Here is a 19,139-nt window from a genome sequence, read left to right as displayed (position 1 = left end):
ATGTATTGCAATTTAAAGAAATGATTTAACAGACTCAAGGTGGACGATCAAATAAAATTTTGTATCATACATTTTATTGTACAAGAGTATTTGTTTTTCAACGTTACTAACACCGTGTGGTACATAATAGTTATTGCAAGCGCGTTTCGCGCATCATCCAAATGCGACCCACATAACGTCATTATCACGCGCTGGCTGTAAGCGAGTAGCTAATCGAAGGCGAGAAGGTTTCAGGCGTTTGTTCAGTGAAAGCTGCTCAGAAAATATATCTGTATATACAACTGTACGGGAATCGGGTTGCTTTTATCTGCGCAGTTATGTCTACGAACGACTTTTATTTAAGATATTACGTAGGACACAAAGGGAAATTCGGACACGAGTTTCTGGAGTTTGAATTCAGGCCGGACGGTGAGTAAGGCGCCATGTACACTAGCTAGCTACACAACTAGCTAGCTAACACTGGTAATGGATTTCTCCATTAAAAGGTCTTGCGGTGTATTTTGGCCGAGCGATTTGAACGTGTTCTGTATATTTCATTAATCCAGTTATTTGAGAGTGCATTTTGGCTGTTTGTGTTTTGAGAATACTTTAGAAAAAGCGCCACGATGGTTAAAATGACTAGCCAGGTAGTGCTAACCACAGCTGTAACTTCTGTAACGAGCCATGGTCCTGCTGTTGCTAAACTGGTTAAACGGCGCACTGTTATCGTACATTATGTAATATAAGACATTGTCTACCTTTTTTGCAAACCTAATAAAATGTATTATGAATTTGGTGAAAATGTATCATTAGTCACATGCTGGTTCTGTGTCTATTTAATGCAGGGAAGCTGAGATACGCGAACAACAGTAACTACAAAAATGACGTCATGATCAGGAAAGAGGTAACGCACTTCTCATTTGCATGTTTTCTAAAATATGTTACATTTAGCAAGTAGTATTTCAGTATGTTTTGTCGTTTTAGGCATACGTTCACAAGAGCGTGATGGAGGAGCTGAAGAGGATCATTGACGACAGTGAAATCACGAAGGAAGACGATGCCCTGTGGCCTCCTCCTGATCGGGTGGGCAGACAGGTTCGTATCGTTTGCTGACTTGTTTTTGTAGTCTTTCTCTTTATTTGCTGCATGAGGAGAGTAGTCATTTGTTTTAGAAAAGCTTTCAACTTTTTTTTCCCCCCATCTAGGAGCTGGAGATTGTCATCGGCGATGAACATATTTCATTCACAACCTCCAAAATTGGGTCTCTGATCGATGTCAACCAGTCCAAGTGAGTATAGTGCACAAATGTGTAGTTGGCAACTGTGGAGTGTAACAGTTAGTGATACAGCATTATATGAAGTAAACACATTAATGAACTTTGGGATCACACTAATATCTTTGTGGCAAAGAATGTTTATAATAATCTGGAGATATTTGCATACTTTTATTTTTTACATTTTTTGACACACAACTGAATGCTCCAAATCAGAGCTGTGAGTGTTGCAAAAGAAAATTGCAACCTGGTGTGCATGTAGTGTTGCTTCTAGTGTAAAGTGGGAGCTACCAAATTGTCTCCCTTGTAATTTGGATATGCGTTAGTAGATATGTATTTTTATTTACAAGGTTTTTTAAAACCACATGCTCCTGTATGCCCAAGATGGGGCACAACAAGCTTCCAATTTGTTTGGTAGTATTCAAATACTGGCACCTTAAACAGTTAACTACTCACGTTACAACCACTGTTACATAATTAAATTAAGTGGGATAAACAATGAAATAAATTACAGAATATGAAAAAGGCATTTCTTATGGATTTGAATATATAATTGATATATAAAACAAGTAACACTTACTTGGAAACTCCTATTTTGCATGTAAAATCTTAGCCTTAATGAGTTTCCCTAATTAATTGTATGAACTAAACATTATGCAGTGCTTTAAAGTTTTGCTTCTGCACAAATGTAATCATTATCGTTTTCCCTCTCAGAGATCCAGAAGGCCTCCGTGTGTTCTACTACCTGGTACAGGATCTCAAGTGTCTCGTCTTCAGTCTCATTGGCCTCCACTTCAAAATCAAGCCGATTTAAGTTCCAACAGTTTCTACACACTGTTCATTTAGTTTGTTTAATCCTTTCAGAATTTTGTACAGTAACTTCTGGCTTGTCTGCTGTTTTTTTTTTTTCTTTTTTAAATAAAACATTGTCAATTTCAGTGGCATGAATCTAACTGAAGTGTTTTATGAAAAAAAGTCTTAAATGTGCAAATATCCTGCTCAGTTAAACAGGTTCTCTATGCTCTTCCTAAAGCAAAGCAACACCTCAAAGTTAAGGTTAACATTTAAATAAAAAATAAAAAAAATCATCCCTGGTTGGGGGTAAAATATTTACAACACTTAAACTGTAATCTACATTAACAGGCTACACCAAGATATATTGAGGTATTTTAACCAAATCATGGAACTCACCTGTATTAAATGGCAATTTTTAATAATGTGAATTTAAGTTCTGTTTAATAGTTGCCTACTTAAAATAATGTGTATAACATCCCAAAATGTACAGCAAAAATTAATTTGCCAAGTACAAATTTGCAGAACATTTTAATTGATTGTTAGGCAGAATTGAAAGTCCAGAGGAGCTGATCTACTCAAACAACTGCAGACAAAGAACTATACATTAATCAACAAAAATTAACCACTGAGCACTCTAGAATTAGTCCTTTAAATGATTCTTCAAAACTCCTTCTCATTCAGCTGAAGTACATTAGCGTTTATACTAGCTGGATTTAATTGGCTTTCCTTCAAGAACAGTAAAAATGTCCTCCAGAGACTTGTGAACACATCTGAGAAATTCATGGACGTCCCTGGCAGGGTAGCTGGAAACGTTGCAACCAATCCAGTCATCATGGACACCGTAGCCCACTCCGAAACCATCTGGGACCACGGGGGCAAAGCCACCCAAACTGACAGCAGGGCTAGTGAGTGTACTGGTGGACAGGATGTTGTGGTTTATGGCTGCATAAGCTGGGTCCTGGTACAGACTCGGCAGAGGCATTCCTTTAGAATTTGCCAGGTAGCGTAAGGCAAAAAGATGCCGGTCAAATCCTTGTCCTAGTTGGAAAAATAGAAAGGTTACGTCGTTGAGAGGTATACACATTTTTCCAAACAAGTTTAGATCTGATGTAATATATATTCACCATTGCTCTGAATATAATAAAGTATTTCAATACTCTTGCTTATTAACCATCATTATATCAGATGCAGTGATTTCAAGTTCTACTCAAGATCTGGTCTTATTTTATATGTGACTCCAAAGGGTCATCTAACAAACCTCCAATGAGCTGTTACAGTAAGGGAATGATAATTAAGCTGGCTTCAGACAGCAAAAAATAGTATCAGTGCCACTCACCCATGGCTGCCTCCTTTGTAAGCTGCCCATGGTATTTGGAGCAGGCATGCAGCAGACTTGTGAGCTGCTCCACACTGTGCTGACCAGGTTGTTGAACAAAGGCTTCAGCACAGCGCTGTGTATGTATACTGGCAGGCCGGATGGTTTCTGTACGGCCATGTTTGAAAGCTGCAGTGCTGCAGGACTCGTATGTAGCTACGATCTGCCCGTACTGCCGCAGGAATCCCATCTGAAAAGCCAGTTGTGCAATGGCATCAGGGCTGAGCTTCTTCTTCTTCAAATGCTCTTTTCCCCCTTGTTTGAACTCCATGGCATCAATAGTAAGTTTTGAGACAGCAGCCTGGAAGTTCTCTTTGGCTTTTCTTATTGCTTGTTCCAGTTCAGCGTTTAGCTTGAATTCCAGCCTCCGGACAGCAGAAGCCGAATTGACAGCAGCAGGTTGGGTGCCAGGACTGATCAGTGGAGTCTCTGTGGTGTCTTTGAAGACTTCATTTTGGAAACGGAGGACAGCCACACCATCACCCCAAGAGTGCTCAAAATTGATGGCTGCTTGTCCATCTTTGGCCAGAATGATACTAAATGACTTGTCATACCATCGGTTGCAGCCATCCCCATGAAGCATATTGTGGGAGATGTGTATATGATCACGCATTTCCTCCTCATCAAGACACAGACAGAACAAAGCATTGTCCACTAAACCTAGAGCCTCACCATTCCCTGCCTGTACAAGCTTCTCCCTTAGTCCAGCCCAAACATCCCTGTTCTCACTCGTCAGAACACCTAGAGGTAAAGAGGCAGCTGGTGTTGCGTCTGCAAGGATGTATTTGAGGTGTGACAGGATTTCTGCTGGTTTCACCAGATTACCATCCCGATCCAGTGCATCAAATATATACATATTTCCTCTTCTCATGACAAGCACATGGCGACCTTTCTGGTCAGTGAAGAGCTCATCCCGCTTGGGTTTTGGGATCCGTGTAGAGTTGAAGAGACGGAAATACTGAGACATATCCAGCGGATAGGCATTTACCATGTAGGCTCCAAACCATGAAATGGAGGACGGCACCCATCGGATGAACTTCTTAAAGGTATCAGTGTTGCTCTTTTCTGGGTTTAGGTGGAATACCTCTGGTTCAAGGAGACCAGCACGCAGGGTCTTCATAAACCGAACCGCAGAACACACCATGTTAGCAGACCGAACAAGCTGGTTATTGTACTCAGGTTTGGGGTCAGGGTTGAATGACATGAAAGGATTAAAGTTCAAGACCACAGATTCACGGGCAGATAGGTACATGTCAAACCAGGGAGCTGAGAAAACAAAAAAGGTTTTGTTGTACACAAGTAGGACATAAAAGTCTAATAGGTATTTCACCCTCAAGTCAGATTTATACTGTAAATGAAATGAGACAATTCCTAGTTAAAAGTGTGTCAGCCAGCTAACACTTGTAATAATGTGATGTGTTTTATACATTTGATTTCGATTATGTCTTCCCTAAACAAACCAGTTTCCCAAAACTATTGTGAAGTTATCTAAAAGACGGAGTATTCAACATGGCGCTCACTTGACCATTTAACAATGAATGCTGTGAATTGTGACTGGGATTTCTGAATAAGTGTAGCCTGAACCTTCTCACCTGAAATATAGCTGGTGTGCTTGTTTATTTTGTCCTGAGCCACAAGCTCCTCATGTAGCTGCTTGCCAACACCATTCTGAAATTCATGAGCCAGTTTCTCTGTTGTACTGCACACACACATATACATACACTGTCAATTTAAGGCCTGAAAATACACTATATTGACAAAGGTTTCGGGACACCCCTCCAAATAATTGAATTCAAGTGTTGTTTTTCAGGCTTGGCCCCTTAGTTTCAATGAAAAGAACTCTTAATGCTTCAGCATACCAAGACATTTTGGACAAATTCATGCTCCCAACTTTGTGGGAACAGTTTGGGGATGACCCCTTTCTGTTCCAACATGACTGCACACCAGTGCACAAAGCAAGATCCATAGAAACATGGATGAGAGAGTTTGGTGTGGAGGAACTTCACAGAGTCCTGACCTCAAGCTGATAGAACATCTTTGGAGTGGAGTATGTGAGCCAAGCCTTCACGTCCAACATCAGTGCCTGACCTCACAAATGTGCTTCTAGAGGAATTGTCAAAAATTCCCATAAACACACTCCTAACCCTTGTGGAAAGCCTTCCCAGAAGAATTGAAGCTGTTATAGCTGCAAAAGGCAGACGTCACAGTTTTGGCGTGGCTTGCAGTCTCTGCTCAAATTCATCTCAAAGGTGTTCTGTCGGGTTGAGGTCAGGACTCAAGGTGCAGGCCAGTCAAGTTCCTCCACACCAAACTCGCTCATCCATGTCTTTATGGACCTTGCTTTGAGCACTGGTGTGCAGTCATGTTTGAATATGAACGGGTCATCCCCAAACTGTTCCCACAAAGTTGGGAGCATGAAATTGTCCAAAATGTCTTGGTATGCTGAAGCATTAAGAGTCCAACCCCTGAATTCAATGATATGGAGGGGTGTCCCAAAACTTTTGGCAATATAGTGTATCTATAATTATTTGGCTTCACAACATACCTGTACTGTTCCTGGTTTAATAGGGGTTTCTGAGCTGCCAAATATCTCCTAATCGTGTCCTCCATCTTCGGAACTGGCAATCTATCAATAATATTTCACAAAATAATATCAGATTTAATATATATATATATATTTTTTAAATCCTTCAGTGGCTCTGTGTATGTAAATAGGGGGCGTTGTGTGTAACAGGCCTGCCTACAGGAGCTTACATTGTGCTCTTTCACCTAGATATTTTAAAATGGCACAGCAGCACTTGACTGTCATAATACATGTACATGAATCAGGAGGAGATCTGTAATGTGCTCAGCACTGTTACTTCACATAAAATCAGTCCATACAATTGGCCTGTTGCGTTGCAATTGTCCACAGAGCTTTACTTACCTCGGCAAACTTTTCTGGTAGTGCATAGTCGGAACAATACTTTTGTGCAAATACTCAGATCCTTCATATTTACTGCTGTATGGTCGATGATTTGCAGAGAGCGCCGTCCATGCAAAACTAGTCCTCAATGCCAGGGGTCTCAGTGAGAGAAGATATGCCATTTCTTTTTGCTAGCTCGTAGTATCTTAGTATCGCTTGCAAGCCGAAAAACGAACTGCTAAAGTGGTGCTAAATGAAAGCTGTTAAGGTTTTACAAACGGAACTTGACGTTTTGTGCCTATAAAGATACCCCACTATCCACACACACGACTTACTATATGCAGAATAAGGTCATTCACATACGGACCACTTTATGTGCTAGGAAAACAGTCCTCTTTATAAGACTTCACCTCTAACCTGAAGTCAAACACGAATTAGTCTCTTTATAAATATAAAACAAAATCCCCGGCTCTTTTTTTTATCCCTTATTCGGCACCACTTCCGCGAGCCAAAGTCAAGCGGCGCTGCTGCATCTGATTGGCTCCATGAATGCTGGAATAAAAGTCCGAAAACAAATCTCTAGTCAAATCAAAAAATGCCCCCTAAAATCATCTGTGTTTTGAAACATAGTTCTAGGTTTGTTCCTGGTTATTTCTCCTATTTTCTTAGCTGTATTTTGTATTTGTTTAATGCTATATCATTCTTTTTAATCTCACAATTTGTGCTAATTTAAAAGAAAATAAATCACATTCCATTGCCCTACATTATGAATAATGTTATCTACGCCTTCAACAGTCTATAATGTGCAATACTCAGAGAAAAGCCTATTATGTGTACATTTTGTCTGACGCGCATTTATCCACAGTAAAGGTCCTCCAGCACTTAATTGCAAATTAGTTCTCAGATAGAATTATGCTTTTCTATCATTTCTTCTTCTTCTACTTCTTCTTCTTCTTAATGAAAAGCATTGTTGTATTGCTATATAAGCAAATCAGTATACTGGTAATTAAAATATAATTCAGGTGTGACAGAGACAGCTCACACCCTGTATTGCAGAGGTAGTGTCAATAGCATTGCCCTTCATGCCTTATATTACCACAACCAGTTGCTGTATACAGTAGGACTAACAGGCGATTTAATGTAAATAAATGTATATTTTAACAATATATATTAAGTACAATAATACATTAGACATTGAAATAGCATGTAATAATTTGAAATGATTAAAATACACTGATCAGGCATAACATTATGATCACCTGCCTAATATTCTGTTGGTCCCCCCTTTGCTTCCAAAACAGCCCTGACCTGTCATGCACTGTGTATTCTGACACCATTCTATCAGAACCAGTATTAACTTCTTCAGCAATTTGAGCGACTCTGTTGGATCGGACCACACGGGCCAGCCTTCGCTCCCCACGTGCATCAATGAGCCTTGGCCTCCAATGACCCTGTCGCCGGTTCACCATTGTTCCTTCCTTGGACCACTTTTGAAAGATACTGACCACTGCAGATTGGGAACACCCCACAAGAGCTGAAGTTTTGGAGATGCTCTGATCCAGTGGTCTAGCCATCACAATTTGGCCCTTGTTAAACTCACTCAAATCTTTACACTTGCCCATTTATTTCCTGCTTCACATCCTTCTAACACATGAACTTTGAGGACAAAATGTTCACTTGCTGCCTAATATATCTCACCCACTACCAGGTGCCATGATGAAGAGATAATCAGTGTTATTCACTTCACCTGTCACTGCTCATAATGTTATGGCTGCTGGCACAAAACATGGCACATTCTTTCTTTCAATTACATTTTTTCTTTCAATCAAATAATATTGTAATAATTCAATAATTATTACAATGTTATTGTGTTGTTGTTGTTGTTGTTGTTGTTGTTGTGTGTGTGTGTGTGTGATGCCCTTGTGTATGTATTGTTGATTGTATCTGTGTTGTCTCTATATAATTCCTTGTACATGCAAATGTCCTTGTCTAAATAAATTGATTCTGAACTACACACAGAGTTTTGACTTATTCGGTATGCATGCGTTAAATCCGGGACTTAATTGGATAATTAAGTATTCAAGGACTTGAATCTCAATTATATTTTAATGAAATTAATACATTTAAATGGTTTTGTCAGATCTGTTACATTTATAGAACGGTGAAAAGATTACGAATATTGAACGTCTGTCATCAAGCAAAGTCTCAGAAATGCATTTGGTTTTCAAAACGCGTCCACACACACACACACACACACACACACGGATGATTGGAGCAGAAGCTGTGGAAGCTGGGCGCCTGTTCTGATTGGTTGACTGATGAACAGCTCTGAATCTGATTGGATGCTGGGTTTCTGAGGTTACGTGGTGGTCTAGAGCTCATCCTCAACTGAGCGCGTCAATGGATATCTGGCACATCAGGAAAAGAGCATCATCAGGACCATAAGGTGTGGGCTGTATATAAAAAACTAACCGAAACAGGACTGGAATTTCTCCGTCACTTCGACCAAACTAAACTGAGCGATAAATCTGGGTAAGCAAAAATATGATTTTTTTAGACCAGTGAATGGTGCATTCCGAGTTCGTTCACAGAGCTACTAGCGAGGATGCTAATCCCTTGTTTTTTTTTATCTCCTTTTATATCAGACATTTTATTATGCTTACTGAGTAAGCAGTTATACTTAATTTAATATAATTAAAGGTTATTAATTCAGTAGTGAATGGTTATTGCAAAGCACATTGTCGCTGTGTTGTTTGTATTGTATTGTATGAACAGAGTACTTAACATCGTCTCCTTCTATAACTGTACACTGATCAGCCATTTAAACTAGCTGCCTAATCTTGTGTAGGTCCCCCTTGTGCCCCCAAAACAGCACTGACTAGTTGAGGCCTAGACTCCCCAAGACCTCTGAAGGAATGCTGAGGTATCTGGCACCAAGACATTAGCAGCAGATCCTTTAAGTCCTGTCATTTGTAAGGTGGGCTCTCCATAAATTAGACTTATTTGTCCAGCACATAATTTGGACACCTTGTCAACACCTTGAACTCTATGAACTTTATGTTCGACAAACCATTCCTGAACAATTTTTGCAGGAAGCATTATCTTGTTGAAATAGGCCATTGACATTATTGAGTACCTTTGTCATGAATGGCTTTCCTCAGTCTGCAACAGTGATTAAGTAGGTGGTACATGTCTATATAACATCCACAGAAATGCCAGAACCCAAGGTTTCCCAGCAAAACATTGCCCAGGCCGTCCCACTGCCTCTACCGGCTTGCTGACTTCTCTCAGTGCATCCTGGTCCATCTCTTCCGCAGATAAATGATGTGCACACTCTCAGCTGTCTGCATAATGTAAAAGAAAACATGATTTATCAAAGCAGGCCACCTTCTTCCATTGCTCTGGTTCTGGTGTTCACCTTCCATTTATAAGTGTAATGGTCAGGATGTACCCTACGCAGCAAGCTGCAATTCACTGTGTAATCAGACACTTTTCTGTCATAGCCAGCATGAATTTTTTTGACAGTTTGTACTACAGTAGCTCTTCTGTGAGATCGGACCAAACAGGCACTGGTTGCTTTTGATTGGAGATGCTTTGACCCAGTTGTCTACCCATCACAATTTGGCCCTTTTTAAAGTCACTAGGATCCTTATGCTGGCCCATTTCTCCTCATTTCAGCACATCTACTTCTAGAGCTAGCTGTTCATTTGCTGCTCCATTACACTGGTCATGAAGTGATGGCTTATATGGCATACTGTATGTAGTGCATTATGGTGCTGTGCCATTTGGAATGCAATCTGTTTGTAGGAGGAAGACTTAAGTAGATGCTCTGGGAATATGGCAATGTCTGTCTGTCTGTCATATGTTTTACCACTTTATCTTGGTCAGTGTCACAGGGGAAACACTGTGAGTGTGGTGAGGATACCCCTGGATGTAAATGTGATGGCAGTCCATCATAGGGCACCATGTATGCGCACATACACACACATACACACGTGTGCGCACACACACACACACACACACACACAAACACACTCATTCATACCTTGAACAATCTGAAACTTATATGCAGAACTCCATATAGACAGGAACCCGAGCTCAAGACCAGGGTGTTCTGAGTGAGCAACACTACCAAATGTTGTGCGGCATCCATCCATCCATACATCCATCCATCCATTTTTTGTACTGCTACACAAGGGTCATGGGGAGCCTGGAGGCTATCCCAGAGGACTCGGGGCACAAGGCAGGGGACACACTGGCTGGGGTGCCATCCAATCACAAACACACACATTCTGCAACTATGGACATTTTAGAGATGGCTATCAGTCTACAGCCTCTTTAGACTAAGGGAGGAAGCACAGGAAGAACATACTGCACACACAAGAATCTAACCCGAGAGGTTTAAAGCAGTTGTGCTTCACAAAGACTTGTGAACATGTCTAAAGGCAATGTAGTTTTAGTGATTTTTTTTGTCACATCAAACTGATTTAATCTTTCTCTCAGCAGCTGAAGGACAGCCATGGGGGCTCTCACCCGGCAGCAATTCTTTCAGGAGCTTCCTTTGGGCTGCTTGCTTCCAACTGCCCAACAGGGTCTGCTGCAAGTGTGGCAACTGCTGATCATGTGTTTAGCATGCAGACTGTTGTGGAGAATTGGTAAGATCAGGGATTGAGGTGGGCTTGATTTACACAGGCAACAACAATCCTACACATTTACTTGTAGTTTATGTGCTATCTAGTTATCTAGTCTATGTTGATCTCACAATACAAATATCAGGGAAGTGAGATTCATTTATCCTGCTATATCTGTTTCTCTTTTAAGGGATTCATTGACCATGATTATGTGGCCAGATGTAGTACAGTGGAACCTCGGTATACGAATGCCCTCCCTTATGAAATTTTATCTTAAGAATTTAAATTTTGCAAAAACTTTCAGACATTCAGACGAACCAAACGGCGGCTTGGTTGCACGTACACCCAGGAACCATTCAAAACTTTGCATCACTGGAAAGCCAAGCAAAGCCAACCATCCATCCATCCACTCTTTATTTCTAATTAGGGTCATGGGGATCTGCTGGAGCCTATCCCACCACACATTGGGCAAAAGGCAGGGGTACACCCTGAACAGGTCACCAGTACATCACAGGGCCACATATAGACAGACAACCACAGGCAATTTAGAATTACCAAGCAACCTAATGTACTGTGGGAGAAGAAACTCTACGCAGAAAGGCCGCTGCCTGTTCAAACCCGGGATTCAAACCCAGGACCTTCTTGCTATGAGGCAACAGAGCTAACCACTAAGCCATTTCATAAGTGTCAACATGTGATACCAACATTGCCTTCAGCATGCGTTCAAAATCTATGTGATTTTTCATGCATTATTTTTTTGCTGACAGATGTGCCGAGGAAGCTCTGTTCAATTTTTAGCCAAAGCTTGGTGACTTTCTGTGAGGACCCTTGACATGGAATGCTTGGCTTGGGTCAGGTCTTTGTAAGCAGCCATACAGTTTACATACACTTCGTATTGGTAATATTTTGGGTGGCTGGAATGGATTATTTGCATTTACATAATTCCCTTGGGAAAATTAGTTTTGTAATACGAATTTTTGCTTTAAGAACTCGTCTCCAGAATGAATTAAATTTGTATGCCGAGGTATTTACTACTATTTAATTGTCAGTTTTGGCATCATAATGGCTGTAAATAGATGAATTGAATTTATTAACTAAGTATATACACCACCAATTAAAGCACTATTACCATTTTGAGATGAATGTATTTCTCTGAATGTAAATGTGAGTGTGTGTGTCTCGCCACTGACAGGTCGCCTGCCTGCATACTTAAAGCACCTCAGCACAATTGCATGTGGCTTTTACACCCTCTACATGTTCTTTGGATTGCACATGGTGTGGGTAGTGCTGCTCAGTCTTCTCTGCTACCTCATCCTCTTCCTGTGCCGCCACTCCAGCACTCGCGGCCCCTTCCTTTCTATCACAGTCCTCATCTACCTCCTGCTGGGGTGTGTGACATGCAAAATATTTATCTCTGTTATAGGAAATGTACATTTTATGCTAGCTAAAACATGCTTATTATTGTATGGTTATGACCTCTATACTTTTTCTATAGAAAACACCATATGTTTGTAGGAGGTTTATATACGATATATGTTCTTAAATTATTCAGCATTTCCCAGTAACCACAGCTACACTATATTGCCAAAAGTATTCGCTCACCTGCCTTGACTCGCATATGAACTTAAGTGACATCCCATTCCTAATCCATAGGGTTCAATATGACGTCGGTCCACCCTTTGCAGCTATAACAGCTTCAACTCTTCTGGGAAGGCTGTCCACAAGGTTTAGGAGTGTGTTTATGGGAGTTTTTGACCATTCTTCCAGAAGCGCATTTGTGAGGTCACACACTGATGTTGGACGAGAAGGTCTGGCTCTCAGTCTCCGCTCTAATTCATCCCAAAGGTGTTCTATCGGGTTCAGGCCAGTCAAGTTCCTCCACACCAGACTCTGTCATCCATGTCTTTATGGACCTTGCTTTGTGCACTGGTGCACAGTCATGTTGGAAGAGGAAGGGGCCAGCTCCAAACTGTTCCCACAAAGTTGGGAGCATGGAATTGTCCAAAATGTCTTGGTATGCTGAAGCATTCAGAGTTCCTTTCACTGGAACTAAGGGGGCAATCCCAGCTCCTGAAAAACAACCCCACACCATAATCCCCCCTCCACCAAACTTTACACTTGGCACAATGCAGTCAGACAAGTACCGTTCTCCTGGCAACCGCCAAACCCAGACTCATCCATCAGATTGCCAGATGGAGAAGCGCGATTTGTCACTCCAGAGAACTGCTCTAGAGTCCAGTGGCGGCGTGCTTTACACCACTGCATCCGACGCTTTGCATTGCACTTGGTGATGTATGGCTTGGATGCAGCTGCTCGGCCATGGAAACCCATGCCATGAAGCTCTCTGCACACTGTTCTTGAGCTAATCTGAAGGCCACATGAAGTTTGGAGGTCTGTAGCGATTGACTCTGCAGAAAGTTGGCGACCTCTTCGCACTATGCGCCTCAGCATCCGCTGACCCCGCTCCGTCAGTTTACGTGGCCTACCACTTCGTGGCTTTGTTGCTGTCGTTCCCAAACACTTCCACGTTCTTATAATACAGCTGACAGTTGACTGTGGAATATTTAGGAGGAAATTTCACGACTGGATTTGTTGCACAGGTGGCATCCTATCACAGTTCCACGCTGGAATTCACTGAGCTCCTGAGAGTGACCCATTCTTTCACAAATGTTTGTAAAAACAGTCTGCATGCCTAGGTGCTTGATTTTATACACCTGTGGCCATGGAAGTGATTGGAACACCTGATTCTGATTATTTGGATGGGTGAGCGAATACTTTTGGCAATATAGTGTATCTTGCACCCCTATATCTACACATTGTCTAGAAGAAATCTGCACTCTTTTTCAGGGAGCTGCATATGATGGACACAAACAGCTGGCACAAAATGAGAGGTAGTTTATAATGCTGAATATATTATTCTCATTTTTAATAGTGCATTTGTGTGATAATCACATATGTAATGACAAAATTATACCCTTTAACTTCTTAACAGCCTTGAAACAAACAATAGAATGTTCATTTACTTGATAGTAATGAATTACAGTACATTGGGACTGCCAACTCTATAGAAATAGAAATCCTCTTATGTCTACTTAGGTTCTCAGATAGTAGTTGCCATGAAAGCGATCTCTCTTGCCTTTGACTTGGATAAAGGCACAGTGGAAAATGTCCCCTCTCCAGTAGAGTTTATGGGCTATATTTACTTTGTGGGCACTGTCATATTTGGACCCTGGATCAGCTTCAGCAGCTACAGGGAGGCGGTAGAAGGCAAAGAGCTTGTAAGTCACTGAATCATCATCATTTTCTAACAGCTCCCAGTCTCTGTATGAACATGGTTTGTAAAGTTCAATCCTGTCTTCAACAGAGTGTCTCCTGGTTGGTGAAGGTGATCAGCAGCTGGATCAAGAGCCAGTTATGCCTGGTGATCTCCAACTGCGTCGCTCCTTACCTCTTTCCCTACTTTATCCCTTTCTTTGAAGACAAACTACTGAAAAAGTGAGTAGCTACTTGATCTACTCAAGTTGTTTGATAACAAAATAACAGAATTATATTCATACTCTATTATATGGTACATGTTTTTTTCTGTCAAGGTTAAGTAGTTTGTTTAGTCATTAAACTTGCAATCACATTTTTTTTGCATACAGTTCTTTAGCTTGCTTTTCATTTTGATTTTATCTCATTATTGTTTATGCTTTTCCTCCAGTAAGAAGAGGCGAAAGAACAGGTGATTTACTTTGATTTACTTTACACTGCATATGTAATTGTGAACTCTACAAAATCTGGAAATGCTGGTCTAAATTGCACAAGTAAATATGTGAAGGTGAATGGTAGGAGAACATTTCTTATGTTTCCAGAGAGACTATTAGGTCTACAGCAGCACTATACAGGATTTTTGGTTAAAATCATTTTTGTTGTTTTGGAATAAAAAAGTGCATTCATGTCCATTTATTATTAAGATGTCCAGTTCTATATTAGAAAAATCTGTTATGTGACTATGCAGAATTTACAGTGTATAGTAAGTCTGTGGATTTCACGTTTTTTTTAATGCCAGCATTTGTTTGAATGTTATTCTTTGTTTCTGATGATTTATGTTTTCCTTTCTCTCTACTGCTTCCCAGAGGTTTTATTGCAAGGTAACATAGATATTTTTAGTATGCTTTTGGTTTGTTTCCTTTCTCTTTCATGACATAAGTACATTAGGTAATCAGTATTCCTCTCATGGCCAATGTACCTTCCGTTTTCTCCCTTTCAGGTGGTTGATGGGCTATGAACACAGCATGGGCTTCCATTTTAGTAATTATTTTGTAAGCTATTTGAGTGAAACCACAACCACACTGTCCGGTGCAGGCTTCACAGAAGAGAAGGACCATCTCAAGTGGTTTGTACAAACACAACCGACTACTACACACTAGTTTTAGCTTAAGTGTGTCTTGCTGTCTGTCTGTCTGTCTGTCCTAATTAACCTCTCTTTGTGTTACAGGGATCTTACAATGGCTAACCCACTAAATATTGAGCTTCCCAGGTCTATGTCAGAGGCTGTTATTTCCTGGAACCTCCCCATGTCTCAGTGGCTCAATATTTGTAAGTCTGAGTTTGTAGCTGCTGTTGGATTTTTTCAGCTCATGGCATAATGTCATGTTAGAGATAGGGTGTTTAAATGCAATTTGAGTTCAGACTTTAATGTGATTTTGTATGCATATTCAGATGTATTCAAGAAGGCTCTCAAATTCGGGACATTTCAGGCCATCCTCATCACTTACACAACCAGCATTTTGCTGCATGTGAGTCTCTGCAGCCTCTTTTGGCCATGAGCAAATCCTCAAAGTGTTTCCAACATCTAATTTCTCAAATTACACGACTGACCTGTTGTTATTTTAATGTAATACCTTCAGGGATTAAGCTTTCACATCGTAGCTGTGTTATTTACCCTCGCCTTCATGACATATATTGAGTATGGTGAGTGTCTACAATATATTTACTTGTAGTTATTTATAAATCTTTTATTGTATTTGTAATTAAAATCAGAACAAATATTCAGAACAAAAATTCATGTTAACTATTTGGCTTGTATTACATGGCAGCTGTTCAGTATTTGCATCTTAATCTTTGCAGAGTTGAGGAAAAGACTGTCCATCATCTTTAATGCGTGTGTCCTTTCTAAGAGATGTCCATCAGACTGCAAACATCAAAACAAGAAGGTGGGGTGAAGATTTTATATTATATATAAATAATATTATTTTAAGCAGTCTTTCAACTGATGAATTAGTTAGAGGTTGCAAAGAGTAAATAATACATTCTGTAGTGGAGAGATGTTGACTGCTCAGGGTGGTGGAAAAAACGTCTTTCCCAATGCACATCTAGTTCAGAGCTCCATAAAATATTTATTATCTTACATGTTTTTTTGCACTGGCATATTAGTTTTTGTCTCTAACGGTGTAAACTAAAGAAGCATTGAAGCTGATGATTTGTTGTTTATCATCACTTAATAAAATAGCACAAAATAGCCTAGAATCAGCTTTTCCTGATTAGTCATAGTGACTCATTGCTGCAGACTCAATAATCATAATTTTTGTTATTGTCAACTAAACATCTTGCACACTATAGATTCAAATAAGCATGTTTGCTATTTTCTCTCTTCTTCTCTCTAGGCATTTTGGGTTTATTTTATCAATGGAGTGTTTACTGTGCTAGCAGTGCTGCACCTTACCTACCTGGGCTCTGTCTTTGGCTCCAGCGGTGATAATATAGACACAGACGAGGTAAATGAGCTTTATTTATTAGCAGAATTTGTGAGAAAATGTGATTTTTCATACACAAATATGATCTATGAAAAGGGATAGCAAACGTAACATAATTAAAATCTGAGCACATTCATTATCTGGTCCACAGGATGGTATGGCCAGTCAAACTATTCATAAATGGAATGAGCTGAGCTGGACAAGTCACTGGCTGACCTTTGGCCTCTGGGTTGTATACCGCATTATTATTTAAACACAGACCAAGAAATGAGATGGACAGGGAGTAAATAATAAACCCACAGATGATTTATCATTTGCATCTGCAGTGGTGGAAATTAAGCTCCCTGTGACTTCACTGTGAATTCCTCATGCACTGGAGTACTAGAGAACAAAACCTCGAACAAATCCGATCACGAGTACAACTTGGATGCTGTGGCACATGAGTGAGTGTCTCTGTGGCTTCTTTACACATTTAAAGGACACATCATTCTTCCAAGAGCAAGCAGCAAGACCTAGAAGCTGCTTTCATTCATTTTATGTGACATGTAACATTACATAGTTTTATTGTTATAATACATATAATCCTACGTGACTCGATGATGACAACATGATTATAATCAGAGGACACTGTATTGCACATACACTTTTTAAAAGTATTCTCATATGAACTTTACACAGATGAAGGAATATAAGGTAATTTTTTTTAAAGCAGTGCTTGGTTAGTTGGTAGGAAAGAAATACTACCACAGATTTACCGTCCTATTTAAGTCGAATCACCAAGCATTTTGGAGAAACAATAAAGCCCACGATCAATCTGGCTGGCTTTCATATAGTTTAGGGTCAAAGGCAAAGTCTGTTAAAGGAAATTATTGTAAGTATTGAGTTAATTAGGCATGGGTTTGAATTTTATTCTTACGGTTTTGATAGCAAAAAAGTGCAATAATTGAAACCCAAAGCTCAGCACATATAGTATTATCTAGACTAAGGTGCCAATTGTGTGCAAACATCAGCTAGACTTTATGACGTATATAAGAGAATTTTAAAAATCTAGTAGGAATTGGGTTTAGTGTTTAAGAAGATACATCAGACACAAATATCTTACAGCTAACCACAGCACATATCACACTGGGCTTCACACACAGCCGTACAGCAGTCTGTATTTGCCCATTTAAAGAGTATCGGGTTTATTTTTTAATGTGACCATGAGCGTGCAGATTCTAATTTGTATTTCATAACACTATTGTAAAGTAATATAGATATTGAACTGTTTACAGGATTTATTAGATATTTAAATATTTAGCCAATAGTAAGTTATTGCAGATATTATTTAATTTCTCTGTTATTCCTCTGTTCTTTGTCTTGTACTTGTGCATTTTAACACACTTCATGTATTAGGATTTTATTTAAATTCTTTTTTTGTTGTTCATTTATTTGCATAGCTGTAGTTCAAACATTATCATAGCAGATTAGATTGATTAGCTGATTCACATTGAGATCGTTAATATTCATCAACTCATTAATATTTAATCATGTTCTCTAGCAGTATGTGTTTTATAATCTTTGTATGATGATTTGTCCATCCAGTATTCATTAGCATTCTTATTTATAAGCTCCATTTTGTAATAAACAATAAAGTCTTTATATTACATACAAAGATTTGGTGTGTGTGTGTGTGTGTGCTGGAAAAGGGAAAAGCAAAGTCATACCAAATGGTTCCCTCTTCTAGGATCTGTTTAGGACCATGGGACTGCTGATAGCTGGATAATTCTAGTTGGCAGAGTGTTTCTAAACCTAGCACTGACACTTAGGTTTTTAAAAGCCGCAGCAACACACTCCTGTGCTTGATATACTTCTCTCTATATGAGACCCATACACATGTGCTGCTGTGCTTGGAATGATGTGCTAAAAAAAATAATGTCTGGTCAAAACTGTGGTCAGAATCCTGAAACATTATGGAATTCAGTTTTAAATTTATATAAATAGATTTAGTCCAACAACAGTTGTTGGTACACTGTATTGCCAAAAGTTTTCGGACACCCCTCCAAATTATTCCAAGTTCCTCGACACCAAACTCGCTCATCCATGTCTTTATGGGCCTTGCTTTGTCCACATGGTGTACAGTCATGTTGGAACAGAAAGGGGTCATCACCAAACTGTTCCCACAAAGTTGGGAGCATGAAATTGTCCAAAATGTCTTCTTATACTGAAGCATTAAGAGTTCCTTTCACTGGAACTAAGGGGTCAAGCCCAAGCCCTGAAAAACAAATTCAATGATTTGGAGGGGTGTCCCAAAACTTTTGGCAACATAGTGTATTTATTTAAACAATGGTAACTTGGACCTTAAGTGTCCTGGAATGTTCTGGAATACAAAGCTCTATTCTTAAACAGACAAATATTACTGAACACATGTAAATAATGTTCATAAAATAAATGCGTTTGGAAT

General features: G+C 39.8%; 3 protein-coding genes across 4 annotated transcripts; 2 read left to right on the top strand and 1 right to left on the bottom strand.

The window, feature by feature from the left end:
* The first annotated feature begins 177 nt into the window (after positions 1-177).
* Positions 178-2,190, top strand: magoh (mago homolog, exon junction complex subunit). Its single transcript, XM_058389761.1, has 5 exons — positions 178-408; positions 825-883; positions 964-1,074; positions 1,185-1,267; positions 1,967-2,190. Exons 1-5 carry the CDS (start codon positions 318-320, stop codon positions 2,064-2,066), a joined length of 444 nt encoding a protein of 147 aa, XP_058245744.1. The 5' UTR covers positions 178-317; the 3' UTR covers positions 2,067-2,190.
* A 281-nt stretch (positions 2,191-2,471) lies between these two features.
* On the bottom strand, positions 2,472-6,869 carry cpt2 (carnitine palmitoyltransferase 2). The gene is made up of 5 exons (XM_058389755.1): positions 6,349-6,869; positions 5,968-6,048; positions 5,015-5,121; positions 3,384-4,688; positions 2,472-3,085 (listed from the first exon to the last, which is right to left on the bottom strand). Exons 1-5 carry the CDS (start codon positions 6,507-6,509, stop codon positions 2,751-2,753), a joined length of 1,989 nt encoding a protein of 662 aa, XP_058245738.1. The 5' UTR covers positions 6,510-6,869; the 3' UTR covers positions 2,472-2,750.
* A 1,834-nt stretch (positions 6,870-8,703) lies between these two features.
* On the top strand, positions 8,704-18,534 carry porcn (porcupine O-acyltransferase). Of its 2 annotated transcripts, none has more exons than XM_058389757.1 (15): positions 8,704-8,859; positions 10,834-10,982; positions 12,151-12,346; positions 13,806-13,849; positions 14,055-14,236; positions 14,323-14,453; positions 14,662-14,682; positions 15,077-15,091; positions 15,211-15,336; positions 15,439-15,539; positions 15,663-15,739; positions 15,851-15,914; positions 16,071-16,156; positions 16,607-16,717; positions 16,848-18,534. In XM_058389757.1, exons 2-15 carry the CDS (start codon positions 10,847-10,849, stop codon positions 16,947-16,949), a joined length of 1,392 nt encoding a protein of 463 aa, XP_058245740.1. In that variant the 5' UTR covers positions 8,704-8,859; positions 10,834-10,846; the 3' UTR covers positions 16,950-18,534. The 2 variants fall into 2 exon arrangements, with proteins under 2 accessions (XP_058245740.1, XP_058245741.1); XM_058389758.1 differs by having other exon boundaries at positions 10,831-10,982.
* Positions 18,535-19,139: the final 605 nt, after the last annotated feature.

Source organism: Hemibagrus wyckioides, linkage group LG05 (assembly GCF_019097595.1).
Source record: "Hemibagrus wyckioides isolate EC202008001 linkage group LG05, SWU_Hwy_1.0, whole genome shotgun sequence".
Classification (NCBI taxonomy): domain Eukaryota; kingdom Metazoa; phylum Chordata; class Actinopteri; order Siluriformes; family Bagridae; genus Hemibagrus; species Hemibagrus wyckioides.
Note: the sequence above shows the minus strand (reverse complement) of the source record. Positions and strands in the feature narration are given on the sequence as shown.